The 16,499-nt window shown below is 39.1% G+C and overlaps 1 protein-coding gene across 8 annotated transcripts in view; it reads right to left on the reverse strand.

Annotated features, from left to right (window-relative positions):
• PUM2 (pumilio RNA binding family member 2) overlaps positions 1–16,499 on the reverse strand; it is a 70,381-nt gene that overhangs the window by 34,707 nt on the left and 19,175 nt on the right. For 7 of the 8 annotated variants that reach the window (XM_080584913.1, XM_080584912.1, XM_080584910.1 and 4 more), the window contains 6 exons: positions 11,648–11,716; positions 6,381–6,486; positions 5,898–6,085; positions 5,082–5,254; positions 1,474–1,744; positions 1,081–1,174 (listed from right to left, as the gene is read on the reverse strand). In XM_080584913.1, coding sequence (XP_080441039.1) covers positions 1,081–1,174; positions 1,474–1,744; positions 5,082–5,254; positions 5,898–6,085; positions 6,381–6,486; positions 11,648–11,698 — 883 coding nt within the window. In that variant the 5' untranslated portion in view covers positions 11,699–11,716. Of the gene's footprint in view, positions 1–1,080; positions 1,175–1,473; positions 1,745–5,081; positions 5,255–5,897; positions 6,086–6,380; positions 6,487–11,647; positions 11,717–16,499 lie in introns of those variants that run through there. The other variant, XM_080584914.1, reaches the window with a different exon arrangement.

Genomic DNA, 16,499 nt, shown 5'->3' on the forward strand with positions numbered 1-16,499 from the left:
TTCTTTGCAGTTCAGAAGTCAAAGCAAGGCATTAGAGAGGACTCGTGGTCTCACACAGATGTCTCAGCCTGCCGTGCTTCCAACCCCATGACTGTACCCCTCAGCTGGATGATGCTGAAGAGCCGCCACTTTTACAGCCCAGCTGTAGGCTGCCGATCCCTGCTTAAATCTGCCTGACCTGGCGCAATCCAGCTCAACAAGCTGATGGAGGAAACTGAGCCCTCACCATACCACAGGAGAGCGAAAGACAATAGTTTGGAGATGCTGCTTCCTCCTCCTTTCTGCCTTTCTGATACCGAGAACCCTTTTTCCCCTTGCAGTTAATGCACGGATGCAGAAACCTCAGCAGCCTGGTGGTGGAGAGCCGGAAGGGCCGAAATCTTTAAATCTGTCCTACAGCGCCAGAATTTGAGGAGCTCCCTTCCGTAAATGAGGAATTGCTTCCTCGTACGTGCCAACCTCACCCGCTTCTCCCTCCCCAAATGCACATCTTTGCCACAGTGGCTGATAAAACTGATACTGGTGTCACTGAAACAGCCTCCTTGTTGAGCTGGTAGTGAGCTTCATGCAAGAACTTTATCCATTCAACTCATTCACTGCATTACTTTAACAGACAGCAAGAATTCTTGCTAAAGAATAATTCCAGAAACCAAAAGGTATTGTTTGATGCCATTAACAAAGAAAGAATTAATCAACCCAAACACTAAAAGTTTGATTTCCAAATTCTACTATATAATGGTTTTAGCTGGACTACCAAAAACATTGAACTGCATAACAGCATTACAAAAGTGCTGTTTCTATCACTACTTATAAGAGAAAAACAACTTTTTTTGAAGTAACTTTCATTTCTTTGCATACAACAGTTCAAAGTAAAAAAAAATACACAAAAGAATGAATCAGCATACAGCATTTTCTAGGGGCAGGACAGTCAATAATTTGGGGCAGTTTTCAGGAGGACCACTAAAATCAGCCAACCAGTCTATATAAATTAGAATAGAGCAGGTGAAACAAAGGAGTATACCAGAGCATCACACACAAACATTTGCCACAGACACCTGCTGCACTCGACAAAAACCTCACCTATGTGTGGCTGCTGAGCTGCAGCCAGTGCGTATTGCTGCTGCTGGGCTGCTGTTAACTGTTGAACAGTCAGAGCATTAGTCCTCTGGAAAAGCTATTAGAAAGAAAAAAAACAAAGAAAAAAGAAGCACTTCAGTTTTCAAAAGTCAGGGCTATAATTGACTGGGATTTATTTATTTAAAAAAAAAAAGATTAAACCAAGCTTCTACCCTAAGAAGTTACTTAACTGGAAAATTATGCACCAGTATTCTTCCAGATTAAATATATATTTCCCTTTAACTACATCAAGGACATATAATAAAACAAAATTCATTACATGCTTAAACAACTATCAAAGAGGATAATGCATAACTTAAAGGACCCATCTGGCGTCTTTTCAAGTCCAGTACTAACCTGCTGCTGAGAATTGTAGTCAAAAAGTCCTACAGTAGCTCCCGAAGAGTCCATTTGTACCTGATTGCCAGGATAGTCAAATTGTAGAGAATCAAGACCAACTTGTTCCATGGCATCTAGATTCTGATTTTCTGGATTTGAAAATTCTTCTACCAGAGGCTTGTGGGCTGTAGGATTGGGAAGTGGACCTAATCCTTCTGTGGTGCTAGGATTGGGACCCAAGCGTTCAGCTACTTCTGTTGGGGAGGCTTGTCGACTTCCAGGGGTACGACTGTTTAGAAGAAATTCAAGATAGACTCTTACAGTCTTAAATAACACCGTCTATTGACAGAGTACAGCATTTCTACTTTAAAGGGATCTCTGAACACAGAGATGTTACAAAGGAGCACAAGAGACTGATTTTAACCAGCATGCACTGATGGCTCAAGATAAAGGATACATTTCATTTCAAAGCATAATTCCTTTTTCTTTCTTTTTTTCTTTTAAACTTTAGAATATACATGTCTCTAAATCACTGTAAGAAGAACAACAAACTAATCTTTGAGGCTATTTACAGTGAAGTGGAGTGAACTGCAATAACCTGTAACTTTTGGGATGGCTCTTTACTGCATTTTGGGGGTGACAGAATCACTATAAAACATACTGAAGAGAAATAATTAAAAATAAATAAAAGGACATGGCTAAGTGGATCTCACGTCAAAGGAAGAGAAGGCAACAATAAAAGTTCTACCAGGAAAGACAAACATACAATGCAGCTAGTATCCTTCACATCTCAAAGCAAACAATACATTTTTCACCTCTAAGTAAAACTGAAAGTCCCTCATTTAGCAATCAATTAAAACATTTCATTTCCTACACAAGCGATTTAATAGACTACACCAGATGATTGCTCAGGGGAAAAAAGCGTCCCTAGTATAACCCCATTAATTCCATCTCAACTTTCCTAAGAATAAACACAGCCCATTGTTCCGGAGGAAAATCCTTAGGATGGAGCAAAAATGTGAGTGCTCTTTTTTCTTCTGACAGCAAGTCAGAGATATGCAGCTGGAAACTGTTTACTGTGTCAAAACCCTGAAGTTCAGCTTTCCAAACGAGAAGAGCTGGAGGCGACTGTCTGGGATTTAGACAGCTACACTTAGGCATCTGTAGGTGCACTGGTGTTTAAAACCCCACTGAGGATGAAAATTTAATTAGTGCCATTGACAGAGCCTAGATAGCAGCTCAACTGACCAGTCACTAGGAATTAACTTTAGGGTGAAAACTGAATCATTCTCACATCTCCACAGCTGTACTGACTGCACCTCCACTGACTGCAGGCGAATCCCCCAGTGCACCTGCAAACACCTGCACGCAAACACCTGAACTGAGACGTCAACAGATTCACATCCTAAATAGATTCCCAACCCTGTATTTGGTTAGATTTAAGGTACCTTAATTTGGACTGGTATCTTACCTGCTGTTTAGACTAGCCTTTCTTTACTGACAGTAATTTAAAGTCAGCTACCAGGAGTGAGCTGTGTGAGAGTCTATAATCCCTTAACACATTAGTTGTGTTGAGCATTGTGATTATATCTATCTATCATTTCTCAGGAAACACACAAATTCCAGTCAAGTCTGCTTTATCTGTGAAGACTGGGTTCATAACCAGAAAAAGCAATCTTACAGGACTAAAATCGTATCTATTCCAACACTACACTGCCAGAAGACTAATTCTAAGATAGAGGCACAGCCTTTAGTACCTGTTCTCCCTCCTCAGGGCTCCAAAGCTGAAGTCCCTCTTCTTCACCAAAGCGTAAGGTTAATGCAAAGAAATCTGCTAGTACTTATGCACTTGCTAATATCAACTCTAAAGAGATATTTAGTGAGCTAAGTCAACAGCACTATATGTTCTACTGCTTTGGACAAAATACTTCAAGATAAAGCACAGTTGTACTAGGGTTTTTTGTTTGTTTGTTTGTTTGTCATCGGTTGTTTGCTTTGTTTGTCACGTTTGTCATATTCAATCATCTACAACGTACTGGCTATCATCTAAGTATCCTAGCTAGTAACTGTGTCTTGCTCAACGAATAAACCTGAGTTTGAAGCCATTTAACATTCCTTATTCTTCCCAAGTGACACACAGCATCAAAAAAGTGAAGAACAAAAGGAAGAGGCAGTTATTTCAGTACGTATTTTAGTTTAAAAAATGCCATGAGTAAGTACAATAAAAATACAAGGAGGCAGACAGGACAAAGTTTCTTTGTTAATACTTATGTTTACTTAGCAGAGGATGCTCCTCATATTGGTGCTGTTCTTGCTATAGTTAAAGTTGTGTCAATACTTCAATTATAAACCTCTACGTGGAGGGCCCTATACCATCACTTTATACGGGCCATTTAAATCAGATGACCTTATGTTTTGAGAGGTTTACTGGCTTTGGATGCTTTTTTGCACTCGTTTTTAGTCATTTCCCTCTTTAAATAGTACAAAAAGTACTTTACAAACAAGTATTTTAAAACTGAAATAGATTCTGGAAAAGAAAAGTGGGACAAAATTTATTCTGCATTTGCTACTTATAATATTGGAAGCAAGTTTATTTCACATATGGCGGAATGCATCCGAAAGGAGGTAATTAGTTTGAGCTCTCTGATATGGTTGATACGTATTCTTTTCAATAACGTGTCCTGAAAAATAGGCCTGAAAACTCCTTCCTTAGCCTCAGGTGACTACATTTGTTTTTTTTTTTAAAGGATAGGAAATACTTACATATGGGATTCAAACGCACATTTTAATATACTTGTTTAATTATAAACTAATGAAATCACAACTATTCGGTCACATTCATCACATTGATACCAATTTATGAGCAGCACTCTAGTTTTCTAATCCTGCTAACTCTTCTGTGTGACAGTTATAAATGCACCAGTCATTTAAAACCAAAGATTAATCCTCTAAAAACACCCAATTTAAAATGCATTTTATTATTATGGGGAAAAAAAAAAAAAAACAGGCTGGCTGTGCTGTCCTATACGAGTTTGTACTTCAAAAACATTGAGCTTGCTCCATTTTGGTTCATAAGAAAGCAATTAAACTGTAACATCATTCTATATTGCGAATAGATAACATTCAGCTGTGTGAATAGAGAAATACATTGTTTCTCCTTAGCCAAATAAATGGTTTCTACAAAAACTTTTGTGGGGAAGTAGCTGTGTTAGACTGCGGTATCCACCAGCAAAATTAGAAGGCAAATTAAAATTCTGTAGGACTATCTCTCTACAACAACAATCAGATGCAAAAGTTATAAAGTATTAAAAAGAAGCAGAGAGAGAAAGGAATTTTCTTTGCAATTAAAAGGGTGAAAGCTTTCATCCCTCTTTAATTCACCACATCGAGAAGGTACTCATTTACTCTGAAGAAAGACTTTATTAAGATGAACCTGTCTCATGAGAAGTGATACACACACTAATGACATCCTAAGAAACATGTGGCACAGTGGGAAAGGGAGGACGTGAGGTAGCAGCAAGAATCAATCTGCAGCTGGATAATGCTTAAAGCTGACACACAAACCAGAACTGTAATAATGCCTTAAGAGACATGCTTGTCTTCTTGAGAAACAGTTAAAAGCTTACTTAAAATCTTTGCAATCGGCATCCATTCCATTTGGCAAACCTCTGCCATTTATTTTAGTAACATCCTCATCATCTCCTTGTTTAAGATCTCTGTTTTTGTCCTCCTCAAATGGAGAAGCCTTGCCTTTCTGATCTCCTTTCTCAGGTCCATCTGTTTCAGCATCTCTAGTGCCCTGAGGAAAAAGAATCTGTTTGATTCTGAGTATTTAACAGAACACAATAGGAGCACCACAAGGTGACCTAATTCTACACTACAGTGCACGTAAACAATACAAACAGTTTGTTTTCAATGAAATTGCATTTGGTGGGTAACTTGGTCATCAAGTTTCAACCACATGCAATTAATAACTGCCAGAATGTGAAAAGGAATGCCAAGATTTATAATGGAAGAGCTAACTCAACCTTAACTATAGCGGCACTGTTAAAGCAGTAACACCTCAAATTAAACTTTATCTTACACAGTTAAAACATCCAGTACATGAAACCCCCTTATACTGAAACACAAAATAGAAAGTTCTAAAATAAAGCCCATTACAGATTTTAAATTAATGGATTTGCAATCTTTTTTCCTACCTTTATTTAAAGGTATTAGGAAAGTACTGTTTTTAAGACAGCTATTTAGTCAAGATTCCCAAACCACTTCCCTCTGACCTCTTCTGCCCCCTCCAACCAAGGAAGAAAGGCAGATAGCAACTACACACTTCCTTCTAAAAAGAAGAGATAAAAAAAAATGGACAAATTAGGTGGAAAATATAACCATGTAAATCAGTAAGACTACAGTAGATAACTAATCAAGTTTAACACTATATTACTTACAAAAGCTCCTTTCCTAAACCGGGAATCCAATTTATCAGCTGGAGAGGAACTTAACACATATTCTACCATGCTCACTCCAAGGCCACCACTTTCTGATCGCGGAGACAATACAGCATTTACTTCACTGTTTCCATGAAAACCCTGTCCAGGCTTTCTCTGTACCATAATAGGCTGGGACATAGAATGGTCTGTTAAAAATAAATAAATAATCACAATTGTACTTTCTGAATACAATTTGTTATATTTTTGCATTTCATTACAGATGAGAAATGAAATGAAACCAAAATGCAATTACATAAAAAATTCCAAATCTCACTTTCAAAAAGTATTTCTAGCACACAACCACCAGTGCAACACAGATTTCTACAGTTAAAACAAAAGGAAAAACAAATTTAACATATACCTAACACTTATTGTACTGTTTTACTTTGAAATAACACTAAACGCGACTGACTTTTCAGTATATATCTATTCATCACTTACGAGGAGTTCCCCATGCAGTCTCTCTCCACTCATCACCAAGGAATATCCCTTTTTGTCCATCTTTTGCTGAATCATCAGGTTCCCAAAACTTTTTGGCAGGTAGAAGCTGTTTAAAAAGTGAAAATTGGTTAATTTAAAATATGCTTATAGATAGGTTAAAAAAACCCCAACAATATAACAAAGAGGACAGGCAATTTGTTTTAGAGAGGCCAATACCAAAGTCAGCTTTACATAAGGAAGTGTGCACAGCCAAAAAATAATGAAAAAAAAGACTAAAAAGTTGTTGCTGATGCTGCATAAAAAATTGTTCGAATGACCCCAACAAGACAGATTCTGAAGTTATGAAGAACTGATAGTGAATATAGAAGCAGCTCTGATAGAAAGTTAATCACATTAATCCCTGCGTTAAACTAAGCCAATCCTCTCAGAAACGTTAACATAACACTGCCTCCTCTCTGTTTTGGCTCAGAAGCTTGGCCTTTAACTAACACCATCATGACGAACAGAAACAGAAGCAGTTCGTTATAAAGCTCTGCTCACTCAAACACATCACGTTCCAAACTTCAGAAAGCAACTAACCCACACCGTGACAAGTCAGCTGCTCCAGACCATGTGGATCTGCTGGTTACAAGTCGCTGACCACCACATTTGCAGCCTCCACGTACCAGCCGTTTCATTTAGCTGTATGATTTTTTTCATTACTCCTTCTAAAGCAAAGTTTCAAGCTCAAGTTGAAAAGTTGTCAGTATCATAACCATTTCTGTACTGCCTTCGAACAGAAGGCTTCGCGTGACATGACCGAAGCACCACACAAACAAGAATCTCTCTCCTGTTGCTTAACTGACAGACAAAAATCATTCAACTTCACATCTGCCTAACATGAGCCTTGATGAAACTATTAACAAGAGGTTTTTTTCTTAATGTAGCTTTGAAAGAGTTCATGAAAACTGCTTAAAGTAGAGGTTAAGACTGCCATTAGCAGGTCACAGATATTAATAATGAAACAACAGAGGTGAAAGGAGCTCCTCTCTGGTAACTTAAGGATTGCTGATTGATGTTTCCTGTGTCTCCCAGAACTCTTATCACAAAAATATTTTGATTAACTAAGCTACATACTGAAATCCCTGCGTTCTTTATATAAAAAATTCAGTAACACAGAAAGACTGGGGTTAGAGATGACCAACAGCCAAAGCCCAACATAACTATTTATGGGATTGTACTATAATTGCAGGAGTATCGCAGTTATGACCTGCCCTGACAGATGTCCTCTCCCTCAATACACGGGGGGACCACCACCGCCTTGGGAGCACCGGGATGTTAATTTAACCACAGGTTTAAGAGCTGGATGAAGCCAGCCATCAGAAGGTTTGAAAACAGATTCATGGAATTTAGAACTACAGCTCAACTAAAAAGCAAAAGATTGCAAATTTCAGATCAACCTAGACAATCTATTAATCTTTTTCTGCTTCATGTGGTAATTTTGTACCAAGCCCACAATACTACTTATTTTTCATTTTGTGACATTATTATAACAGCAAGCAAGCACTTCATGACATCTGTGAAATGTCAGTGTTGAGAGAGGGAAAGAGAACCACATTTTATATTAAATGCAACCCAACAGAAATTCAAAGATATTTCCAGCTGAGATTAGAGCTGTAAGGAATAACAAAAGCAGAAGTCAGAAAAAAACCTGATCAAACAGTGTCTTAGGTGTCATGAAATTAGCAGGTACCTTCCAGTATGAAAGTGGAGCATCGTTTTTACAATTCCACCATCACACAGGTGTTCAGACAAAACTATGGCAAACAGTAAGCAAATTCAAGCAGAACACACTGCAACACTGGCTTTGATTTCAAAACTCATTTGCAGGATTTCTGTCAGAGGAAGAAACTGTCCACTGATAAAAAGGTGCACAGGCTAAAGTACGTGGATTAATTTCTGTTTGTTTGGGGTTTTGTGTGCGTTTTTTTTCTTCTGCTTGAAACTGCATACTCAAGTTCCAAACATACACTCAACTTCCTACAGCCTTAACTATTCCAGTACAGAGAGAAAATCTTCAACTCGAAACATAATGCCATCATCTATACCTCAAGAGGCTAAATTTAAGATTGAACAGATTTAAAGAAAAACTTTTGGCTGAATTTAACACATACAAGAAGTCCCTCCAATATCTAAATTTTTTTTTTTTTTTTTAAGATTAAAGAAAAAATGAGTAATTGTGTTCCCGTTTAAGAGGCAAGAAAAAAATCATTTGATTAGTTCCACAAAAAAAAAGGTAATCAAGAACAGGTCATCACAAATATAAAAAGTAACTATAATCACCTTGCTTTACCCTTTGGTATGCCTTTTGCTCAATATTTCCTGCATTTAACACAGTCAGTTGTAGTTGAAGAGAAACTTTACAAAAATACATCAATTCCTAATTCAAAATAATAGAAAAAAATTGCCATATTTCTTACTAAGCTCTTCCAACAGTACCCTCAAAGTATCTTTTCCAGTACTGGCACTGAACCCCGTTATGTCTCTGCTAGATGAACAAAGCCCTTTCTATGCATAGACGATAACCACTTACACTAAAGCTGCCTCTCAACCAGCTCAGATAAGTAACTGCAGTCTCAATTACTGGGTCTTAAAATAAGGACTTTTTTTTTAGGATCAGAAGTTATTCCTACACAGCTTTCTACAGTTTCTCCAAATGAAGTCTTGACACCAGAAATGGATACACTCTCCCTAAAACAAAATTTATGTGCATATTGATTCTCTCATTTTCTGTCAGAAGAGATGTTATTGAATAAAATTATTTTATATTCTGTTTGACAATTAATTTTTATGTATGCCTGTATTAGGTCAACTAAGGGTCCTGAAGCCCAATATGCCAGCCCTGAAATAGCAAACAGCAGATGCCCAGAGAAGAGAAATAGCAACACGTGTCAGTATTTCTTCAGAATATCATCGTGACCTTGAGGGTCATGATAGCTTCTGCGAGCTGGAGCCAGAAGCAGCATCTGCGTTTAACCAGTCTAACAGCTAGTTTTAGGAGACCTTTTTAGAAAGATGCCTGCAATACAGCAGATCTCTCGCTAATAAAACTTTAGGCTGCTTCTTTACAGAAGGAATGAATTAGCAGTGAATTGCAAGACAGACAGAGGCCGAGGATCATCCCGTGACTCTACGAACCGGTACTTCTGGCTCACGTTACCAGTCCTGTTCCCGATACTGACTCACACCAGGCTCTATCGGAAGCCAGCTCAGATGAATACCTTCACAGAAGGTCTTCCAGGATGTATTATTTCCAAATATTTTCTGGGACAATGAAAACAGATTCTGTACTATATTCCTTTGTGTTAGCACCTGGAAGTGATACTTGCTTGAGGATTCACGAACAATCTTAATTTCAGTAACGATGTGAAAAGTAAGACCTAATGGGCTCCAAATGTTAGGAAGCATTGAATCCCAGTGGGTGGAAAAAAAAGACCGAGAAGACTAAGAATTATGAACAAGAAACTAAGTTCAATTCAGAGATATTTACCTATCTATGGAGAAAAATTAAGGGAGAAAACTCCCCGATAGCTAGAAGCAGAGCCCTTGAAATGACCTCCCTTTCAAGCCTTCTGAAGCAGTCAGAATGACAGAATTGTAGGGGTTGGAAGGGACCTCCAGAGATCATCGGGTCCAACCCCCCTGCCAAAGCAGGTTCCCTAGAGCAGGCTGCCCAGGTAGGCGTCCAGACGGGCCTTGAATATCTCCAGAGAAGGAGACTGCACAACCTCCCCGGGCAGCCTGTCCCAGTGCTCTGTCACCCTCACCGTGAGGAAGTTCTTCCACATGTTGGTGTGGAACTTCCTGTGCTCCATTTTGTGGCCATTGCCCCCCTTGTCCTGTCCCTACAGACCACTGAAAAGAGGTAGGCCAAATCCCTCTGTCTCCCACACTTCAGGTGTTTAGACATTGGTGAGACCCCCTCTCAGTCTTCTTTTCTCCAGGCTGAACAGACCCAGGTCTCTCAGCCTTTCCTCACAGAAGGAAGCACAGAACGTACAACTACCAATTCTAGTTTACACGGCTAATTACGAGGGTATTTTCTCTAATAGTTTGGACGGCTGTTAAAACAACAAAAAAGAAGGTCAAAACATCCTGGAATACATTCCATGAACTAATCTATTGTTGTGCAATACATTAAGAAAATTACTAAGTCAACCCACTGATTTGAAAAGCTGTGTTAAACGAAGACACCTGGAAGACACTATCAAAATGAAAGGTGTAATAGCCTAGTAAGCTCAGGGTCGCAATATAATACCAATCTCTGATACTAGATTACTCCACAAGAACTGCTTTCTTTTTAAAACAAATCTTCATAGTTCTGCAGAATACATTAAATGCTTCATTAACATCAGAAAAACCAAATAAGAATAGCAACGTGTCAGCCAAGAAGTGTTCAGCACCTAGAACATGACATTTGTTTTTTGTAAGTTAAAGCTTCCCTTCAGCATACAGTCCTGTAATTTTTTTCAAAAAATTAAGCAGAAATATCACTCATCACTGGTTCAATTATCAAAAAGCTTTATCTACTATCCAGCAAAACAAATGGACCAGTATTTGAAATCTTTGTTCAATAGGAATTTATTTCACTACCATATCCTGCCATGGCAAGTAACCCTAATGCACGCTGATTACTTTTCAAACAGTTCAGGTCCTTCAAAGGCAGTTCCCTGAGTTACCCTCTATTACCTTCACAGCTTTTTCAAAAAGTACATTGACAAAAAAAAAAAAAAGGAAATTAAAAACTCCTCCTCTCCACCTAGCTAGATTAAAATCTTCTTTTAAGGAGTAATTAACAGGAAAGGCATAGTAAATTACCACATATTTCTGCTAGGCTGTGCCAGTGCCTCTTTCCCTGAAGCCAAAACCCCTTGCAGATCCTAGCCTCCTTGGCTTGTTGGAGGTAGCAACTGTTTTGCTCATTTAGACAGAGTGGCAATGAAAACCTGCCTCGTTTCATAAAACTGAGCAAGGTTTCAAAGAAATGACATCGTCACTTCCCCAACAGTATCAGTCATCTGCTGAGACTGACACAGTAACAGCACCCATCCCAGTGCTCTTGCAAGCCACTTAGTTCATTCTTCACCTTAGGAAGGAGATCTCAGCGGCCTGAAAAATCAATTTGGTCTTAAAAGAAGCTATATACTCCATTTGATATAATTTTTGACTTCTTAGATTGTATCAAAATTTCCAAACCTCCCGCTGGATTTTGAGCCCTCGATAGTTACCTCTCCCATTCCCCGAGATTCTAGGGCAAGAGCTTGAAACTCATGATTCATCTCATCCACAGATCGGACCTGCAGGAAGGGAAAAAAAAGAGTGATCCGTTACACAGTCCAATGTGTTTTCACAAGTTTAGCCTGCAATACTCCACAAAATTTGCTACCCAACCTAGGCTGGACCTGAGTCTCGATCTTGTGAACGGCCACGGTTAATGACCAGTTTAATGAACGAAGTTAATACAATAAACAACGTGCAAGAAATTCCACGGAAAAACTTAAAAACTATAAACTTCATATATCCAGACGGAAATCACTCACCACGGAAACAGTGACCAATATTGTATTTGCAATAAATAAAGGGAAATTGAAGACCTGAGCACTGAATATAGTTCGGAAAGGGGATGGCTGGTTGCACACAATGTTACTGCGTACACTTAGCAGCAAACAAAGAAAAGCTCACAAGACGGGTCACAAAAGCTACTCGTAGCGCGTTGCTATCACAGCCTAGTAAGTGACTGCATGACTGCACGAGCACAATTTCTCTTGCCTTCTTCCAGGAAACAGCACTCTTCTGTGTGTGCGGGGGGTGGTGGGGGTGGATTTCGTATTTTTAAACACAGAAGGTGTATTACAAGTGCAAGAGCTGGTGCTGAGACAAGCAGCCCCCTTTTCCACGGCATGCAGCACCAGGGGCGTTCTCTCCTGAGAAATTTGTTTCCACCAGGAATTTTTAAAGCCATAATTAGCTTAGAAAAACAAATAAAGGGAAGTTCGGAGTTGTTTCTTCTCTTCCCGTCTTTCTCAGTAGGGAGATGCAGCAGGGTAAAATAATGAAAACAAATTCTTCAAGTGTAAAGAAAGGAAAATCGAAGTTTTCCTCCTGATGCCCATCTCTCCCGAGGATTTTGTCTCCCCTAATAAGCCCACCTGTTCACATTAACAGATACAGCAAAATAAAGTTATTCCATACAGCTGATAACACATTAAGACCACTTTTAAAAAAAATACTCAAATACTAGGCAAAGAAAATGTTGTGCTTATATTCCGGCACAAGCAGCTTCACCAATTCGTTCTTAGCTTTGAGGAAGTTTTTATTGCCTGCCAATAGATGTTTTAATCTCAACATTCTACTCTTAAAGTACTGTTATTGCCCCATAATCATTATAAACCATTACATTTGAGGTTGTCTCTCTATAATTCTGAAAGTTCACAGACCAAAGATGAAATCTTCCCTCTGAAAGTCAGATTTCGAAGCCAATTCAGAACAATTTCGGTGAGAGCAAATTGAGTTTCATAGCGAATTATGAAAAAAATATCAGCACCTTGGCCTTTTTTCCAGAGATGCTGACATTTAAGTTAATTATGTTGATTTTATTCTTTTAAACACTGTAAGCAGATTGTCATGTATCTTTAAAAAGAAAGCTAAACACATTTTTCAAATTAATTTAAAATTAGGTTAATTGTAAACTATGTGAAACAAGCTCTTCATTAGCTCAGAGGGATAATCAAATCTTTGTGTGTGCACATGGAAAAATGAGCTGTAGAAGAACAGGAATTTTTTAGAAAGGAAAACTGAAGTTTCAAGTTTTGAAGAACTTCTGAATTTATTAGAATTCTGTCTGTAGATGGCTGGGAGACTTGAGTATCTTACCGTAAGCCGCTCCCCAAAATAAGTCATGCACTTTAGTTTCAATTACAATTCAGAAGTACTTTAGGTACTTCTGTCTCAAGATATGTGGTTGTGGTCTAACAGGACTTCTAAACAAAATTTATAGCTCATGTTTGCCACGTTTACCATAAATTCTACCCAAATAATCACCGTTCAACTAACTAACTAATTAACTAAATAAATAAATAGGTATCTTTTTTGTACAAGACCTAACAGCAAATACTTATTTTTCCCCAGCTCAACAAAGTTCAAGCACAAGGCTACACGCACTTCCGAATCTCTAAGAAAAGGCACTCCAAGAAGCGGGGTAACAGCGCAGCTAACTCTTTTTTCCTGCTGAGTTTCAAGTCAACTGAAGTTTCCTGAAACTGAAAATAAACTTGAGTACGCTGAACTTTGGTTCTGCTCACTCGCCCCTTTCTTACAAAGACGAAATTTAAGTTAGCGTTATCTCTTGCTACCAGCAGCACGAAAAATAACAGTCCTATTACCGGAGCAAAGAGGGTCCCAGTTTGCCTTTCCATCAAGGACAGCAGCCACAAAATGTTGTCCCGTATCATGAATACAGGTTTCACAGATTAGCTTGCAGACTGGCGAAAATGCAAGCAGCACTAATATCTGGAGAAGATCTGCTGTTGTCAGTGCTAGCCCCGATCTCTACAACCACAGAAGAAAACATCTACAACACAGGCAAGCCAGCTACACCTAGCACCACGCATACAGACCTGCCCTCTCCCGAGAAAAGAGACGTTGGGTAGTTATCCACATTACCAGGAAGTTTTAATTATGTTTTCTCTAACTCAGTGCCAACGTTCAGCTAATTCATATGCTCCAGAAATATGCATTTTTAAGACATATTTCTCTTGCAGAAAACACGGTCTTACCTTAAGAAAATCAGAATATTCAAAAATGTTTGAGAAAACTTTTATTCCTTCCCTGTCTAGCATAATTCATAAAACAACACCAAAAAAAATCCTTTGAACCTTTTTTTTTATTAACAAACATACTCAACATTTACAAATTTTTCATGGTTTTGGTTGGTGACATCTATTTTCTCGTTGTCTTCTCCCCCACAATCACTCTGAAGTCTGCTCTTCCTCCATTTGCCACCTACCTGCTCTTGGAATTAGCTGCTAGATCTAATCTTAGTTTTCAGGAGCTGAAAGCGAACAAACATTTCCTACTAGGAGAAGCTGGCAGTCGTTCCACAATTCTGATACATGTCAGATCATTCCCCGGGCCCACTAAATTACACACGAATGGAAACGACACACCAAAAAAAAAAAATCCTTTCGGTATTACAATTCTCACACAGTGATGTTAAAAGGATGGATCAGAATTTTCTATCAGTATGTGAAAGGGGAAAAAGTTCATGGATACTCTGAAACCGTTCTTTTTCCACTTCCACTGAAACTGGATACAACGTGCTGGCGTACATTAGTCCATTATTCATCACAGTATTAAGCAGGAGGTTTTAACGCTGAGTCCAAAAATAGTGTTGGTTTTTTTAAATATAGACGCTTTCCTTCTTGAATTTACACTCCCTCTCTGCCCTGTCTGTAATATATACCAAAAATGTATTTTAAATCTAAACATATATGTAAAAACCTTCTTTTACTCTGTTCGAACTCCCGGAGTAGGGCTCTCATTTCGACTCTGTCTCGTTCCTACCTCGCGGTCTGTCCACCAGACAATCCTCCCTCTGAACGCTGCAACATCCAACCGCCAAACTGAGCTGATGCTAGAGGTAAAAAGGCCTAGGGATCTACTGCTGAGCGGGTCAGCTCAGCCATTCTTCCCGTGGAAGCTTTCGCCACTTCCCTTGCAATTAACTCGGCAGTCATCAAGTAAAGGGTTTAACCTTTAATTCAGGTTTTTCTTTCCCTTTTCTGCGCATGGGGATTTCACCAGCCCAGCCCGCTGAGCTGGCTGCAGCACGGATTTGGGACGGGGAAAGCAACGAGCAGGAGCTGCTCCGGAGCACGGTGGGGTCGAGCACCGGCGGTACCAGGTGGAAACTGGAAACCGTGCCCTGACCTCGGGGTGGCATCAAGGAGCCGGGCTGCTGACTGCACGGCCATCTAGAATTACCCCAAGAAATGCTGCTTAAAATTATTTCCCCTACTGGAATCTAGGCACCTGAACCCTAGGAGAGAGGTAGGTACTCTCTCCAATATTGTTACAGAAGTTATATGTGTATTATATAGGAGAGAGTAGTGGTACTCTCTCCAATAATTCGGAATCCTGCTAGAAATAAGCTCCTAAATATTTTCCGTGATAAAACAAGCAAAGATAAGCCCTTTCTAAATATATATATTTGGGAGAAAAATAATAAAATTAAAATCAAAAGAGAGATGACCTTCTCACTTTACACACCAGAAGTGGGCTAACAAGCTGACCGGGAAGCCCATAAGCCACATTTCCTGCATAAAGACATTTGGATTCCCATCTCTCCCTTCCCAGTTCAATACTGTAACCCCAAGACAGAGAACACAGGATGGGTTTTGCTGCTGAAGCTGTGGTCCTAGGCGAGACTCAACACCTGGCAATTACAACAGCGTGACTGGAACGAAAGGGAAGCTGCTGGTCGCAAGGCGAATGCTTGAGCCTCCTTCTGTGTTTTGCTGAAAGACTTCAGTGCAAAATTCCTTTTCAGTAGTTTCCTACAGGGGGTGGCTCTTCTGCAGCTTTTATCTTCTTATATATAGTATATTCTTACGGCAGAGACTTCACATCAGCAAATTAAACTAGTATAGGTACACAGAAATGGCGGTATTTTGAAACACGGTACGTAGCGACTCTGCCAGCCCTCCAATTAAGTTAAATCCTGTCTTGTACTGTTATGTTGGACACTTGACGAGAAATACAAAAAAGCTCATTTAACATTTCAGCATTTTGAAATGACTGAAGAAAAATACTATTTTTTGTATATAAATTAAAGCATTAGACAAATCTAGCAGAGATTTATAACGAAGAACAAGGGAAAAAAATGCAACAAGCCTAAACTGCAAACCCCAAAGCCTCTATTATCAAATACAGTAGTTCAGGGCCGTACACATGGTTTTCTACTCCAGAATATGTTGCCAGTTTCACAGTTTCCTTACTCTAGTCTTGAGGCTCGCCAATCCTGTGTCCAGATAACAGAAGCGCTTTGGCAGCTGAATAAGCAACTTCTGGAATCATAAGCAA

The sequence above is a fragment of the Anser brachyrhynchus genome, assembly GCF_964034855.1.
Source record: "Anser brachyrhynchus genome assembly, chromosome: 3".
NCBI classification, from domain to species: domain Eukaryota; kingdom Metazoa; phylum Chordata; class Aves; order Anseriformes; family Anatidae; genus Anser; species Anser brachyrhynchus.